At 51.8% G+C, this 4,282-nt stretch overlaps 1 protein-coding gene across 1 annotated transcript; it reads right to left on the reverse strand.

The window, feature by feature from the left end:
- Positions 1-268: 268 nt before the first annotated feature.
- LOC119339838 (cyclin-B2-2-like) lies at positions 269-3,864 on the reverse strand. Its single transcript, XM_037611736.1, has 10 exons — positions 3,716-3,864; positions 2,951-3,134; positions 2,746-2,857; positions 2,095-2,199; positions 1,844-1,990; positions 1,643-1,732; positions 1,323-1,544; positions 1,133-1,231; positions 859-1,037; positions 269-744 (listed from the first exon to the last, which is right to left on the reverse strand). The coding sequence occupies exons 2-10, from the start codon at positions 3,112-3,114 to the stop codon at positions 597-599; spliced, it is 1,266 nt and encodes a 421-aa protein (XP_037467633.1). The 5' UTR covers positions 3,115-3,134; positions 3,716-3,864; the 3' UTR covers positions 269-596.
- Positions 3,865-4,282: the final 418 nt, after the last annotated feature.

The following is a 4,282-nucleotide window of genomic DNA, read 5'->3' on the forward strand; positions in this document are numbered from 1 at the left end:
CCCTTTGATTTAAATTTTCTAGTACAACTCAGCCACATGTTTCAGGTTCCTCCTACTCTACAGAATATGACACTCACATCACATCAAGTCAGATTTCAAATTCTGGGGGCCCAAGAACATTACAGATTTTGCTACCAGGACATGATCAACAATCAAAGATGCTCAACAGGACAGGAAGGAAACCATGTACCGAACAGGAAATTCAATTAATGTTTATTTGCAAGTTTTTTTTTTTTTTTGAAACGGCAAGTTGTTTTGCAGGCAGGTGTCATCATCGCACAACAAATCCAAGAATTTAAATACACAACACATTCCAACACATGTAATTGGAACCCACACACACAAACTCAAACTCAAACTCAACTCGGACCGGATCGATGTTAAGTTATACCGAGAGAGCGAACGCGACACGGCCAACAGCGAACGTTGGTCTCCCTTTTCTTCCTCCTTGGTGTAAATCTCATCAGAACAGAGCACCTCAATGTACACCACACCACCACCTCTTCTTCCTCTTCTTTGGCTCGCCGTCTTTTTAGCACTTGTTGTTACCGAGACACACACGGTGATGTAGTAAGTCGTCGGTCGGTCGGTCGGTCTCAGGCCCTCCTCGCGTCGAGCAGGAACGCGGCGGGCTCCGACTTGGCGGCGCACCCGTACTTGAAGGTGCTGTACTTGCGGTGCACCCCGGTGAGCTTCCCGCGCGCCGCGCCCCGGTGCAGCTCCACCATCATCCTGCTGCAGTCCCTGCAAAACCAGTGAGCCAAACAGCTGTGTGAGTAACAACAGAGGCATATCATATCACTCACTGAAAGTTGGTTGGTCAGAATGAAAGACAGTACAAAGTGTGGGTTTCCATACATGAGCTGTTCTTCGGAGTATTTTGTGTGCAGCTCGCAGCACTTGCTCCAGGACACGCACCCGTTGAGCGTGCACTGCGCGGTGTAGATGGCCGCCGCCGCCAGCATCGACGGCTGGAACTTGAGCATCTTGTAGTCCACCAGGCTGAGCTCGATCAGGAAGAAGGAGAGCAGCTCCAGCTGATTCACAACACGGCACCATTTGTGTCAGACAAGCAATGCAGCACTCATAGTGCACACAAAACAGAGCTATGTCAGACAAGCAATCCTGTTACCTTCTTGTCAGACCCTGCTGCCTTGAGGAACCTCCTCATGAAGCAGTATGGAGTAGGAACCGACATGTTGAACTCAAGCCTGTCCACAATCGTCCTCTCCTGCAGAATTACCATACCCTAGTGTCAATTCTCTGAAGACAAAACAAGAACTCGTACCGATCGAATCGACGAAAGGTAGCAGGATTGTTACCATGTCCAGAATATCTTCCCGGGAGTAGGCGCGGTCGCAGATGAGGATCAGATCCTCGACGACCGGCACGCTGACCTCCTCATACTTGCATGCCAGCAGCATGGCTGTCACGCCCACAAGCTGGAGCTTCTTCCTGGCGACATTTTCCCGGGCCAGGTATCTGTCAATGATGTTTACAGTGAGGAACAGGGTCTCCCCCAGTAGCTCAAGCTTGTAATGGACCTGCATTGGACAATGAAACATGGGGTTTTGTAACAACTTTCCAGTTTTTTCAGAAGACTACTTTGCCGAATCCACCGAGCATCGAATGGAATCCTTACCTCGATGAGCCAATCGATCAGAATGCCGCGCATTTTCTCGTTGATGTCAGATTGGTGTGCCATGTAGGTGGGGGACACACAGCTCAACTCCTACAGCACAGAGAATTCGGCAATCAGATTATATTATTACCATACCAGGTCAGGTCAGGCACACAACTCTGTACTAGATAACTTGACCGGGGTTCCAAGCAGATAGGTTACCTCGGTCCTTCTGTAGAAGCTGTAAATTTCATCGACGTATTCGACAACCGCAAGGGAGTTGCCGACGTCGCAGCTGTCGATGTCAGGCATTTCCTCCTCCTCCTCTTCGGTGTCCTCCATGTCGATCTCCTTCAGCTCATTGGTCATCTGGAGTAACAAACAAATCATGAATGATGAGCGATGAAAACACCAAAATGGCAGATAACTCGTGCTGATCGTGCAATGGTAGATAACTTCGTTACTCTGCTTACCATTTCGTCCAGATCATCATCTGAAGCCTTGCTGCACTCCATGTCTGAAGGAGCATTGAACGCGGTGTCAGCATTCCTCTTCTGCCTCTCACTGCCAATTGGTGCCTGCCAAATAAATTCAAATCCTTGAGCTGACAGTTACCTATTTTGCTCAGATTCTTGGTTCAAACTAGGCAAGGTAAAATAATCTGACCAGGATCTGAATGCAAAAGATGGAAAATCTACAGCTAACCCAATTCAACCTACATTAATATCATTCCATGTATAAAAGATAGCAGCACCCAGTTCAGTTAGATAAGATGTACTAGTACTTGCCTAAATCTGCTAGAACTATATTAAACCTACATCGATGATATACCATACAATACAAAGATTTGGCATGCTCAAATCTCTGAAGATTTGTACTACTATGTGCAAATCTGCAGATTCAGGTGTAGTAATTCAAACCATACGCAATTGCACATTTGTGTGCACAAATCTGAATATATCTAACTGATAGCAAACGCAGAGTGCGTTCAGGTTCCAATCCCCAGCATCTAAATTCACCCAACAAGTTCCTAAAACTTGCATCTAAATGGAAAGTACAGAGATAGGAACAGCAATGCACACCCAAGACAGCATCAAAACAGCAAGGATTTTAGTTGCCTATACCAGCGGGGCGTTTGCAGGCTGCGTTTGCTGCAGGATGGCGGCGAATTTCCTGGTCACCGGCCGGTGGCCGACGGCGCTAGGCTGGCTCTTGGCACCGGCGGCGGCGGGTTTTCTGAAACATGGAAAGAAACTCGGAGCGATTAGAGATCCAGCTCTGAATCACATGCGGGTTCGAAATTCGGCCATGGATCGGTGGATTGCTCACTCTTGCAAGCCCCTCTTGCTGACGGCCTGGGGCTGGTGAGGGGCGCCGAGGATGTTCTTGATGTCCCTCAGGGCCCTGCGGTTGGTGTTGGCCGCCGCCTCCGACGCCAGCTTCACGCCCTCCATGGCCGCGCCCCGGTGGTTCTCGGATCTCATGTTCTCCATTGCTGACGGAAGAGGAAACTCTGCACCAAGAGGAAAATCCAAATTCAGAAACAGAGGAGACGCGTCCGCAGAAGGAAGAAAAACGGGATCTTTTGGTTCGAAATCGCTGCCAAGAACTCTGGATTTGGCCAAGAAACCGATGGGAAACCTCGCGAATCCGAAACCCAAACGAGCAAGAACGACCCTCTGCTCTGGCTCGGGAGATCCAGGAAGAAACCCCGCACGCGCTGAACTCAAAAAAGGAAAGTTGGAGCAGCTCGAACTCGACCAGCACAGACCACGCCGCCAAGAACCAAGCTTCTTGCCGATCTACTGCTCGAATTCCAAGCAAGAACAACCGGGACCTCCAAAGATCCGCCGCAAGAACGCCCAAGAACCTACGCCGCGAGCCGCCCCGACGCAATCGCGCGCTCCGAGCTGGCGCCTCCCCCCGAATTCATCCATCCAGGCCGGAGATCCGAGCGGGGCAGCACCAAATCCGGCAAGAAACCCCCAAGAAACCCACCAAAGAACCCCATCCCGGCAAGAACAAGAACAAGAAACGACCCCTCAACCCCGTTCAAGAACGCATCCATCGATCCAAGAAACGACCGTCACGGACCTCGTTGTTTCTCGGCGAGGGCGAGGGAGGAGAGGAGGAGGGGAAGGGGAAGCTGCCGCCACCGCCTGTCTCTCCCTGGCTCGGGAGTAGCTCGCCGCTGCGGGGGAGGAGCGGGGCGAGGCGGGCGGGGAGAGCGTAGGAGAGAGACGGGCGGATGGGGATTGGGATCGGGGGGAGGCAGGGGCGAGATAAAATAGGGGGCCTGCCTGAGCCGGGGCCGCGTTCGAACCCCAACGGTCGTGGCATCCGGGCCGTCGGATGCCGATCGGGCGGCCGGGAAGACGCGTGGGCTGGCCTTAACGGCTAGGGGATCCCTTCCGCCGCATGTGCTTTCAAAACGGGCTTTATTATCTTCCCTTCTTGTGAATGTGGCGTCGGCTTTAAGATAGATGGGGATAGATAGATTAGGCGCCCATGTTTGTTTCTTTCTTCTTTTACTTGACCCACCGGGATTTTCACATGCGTGGTTTGTGTTCGGTGCGCGGGGCGGAAACGCGTGGCACGGCGCGGAGCGGCGGGGGTTGCGTGGCGTGTGGGGGTGAGGGCAAAGGATGTTGGGCGGTTTTG

The sequence above is a fragment of the Triticum dicoccoides genome, chromosome 7B (genome assembly GCF_002162155.2).
Source record: "Triticum dicoccoides isolate Atlit2015 ecotype Zavitan chromosome 7B, WEW_v2.0, whole genome shotgun sequence".
NCBI classification, from domain to species: Eukaryota; Viridiplantae; Streptophyta; class Magnoliopsida; order Poales; family Poaceae; genus Triticum; species Triticum dicoccoides.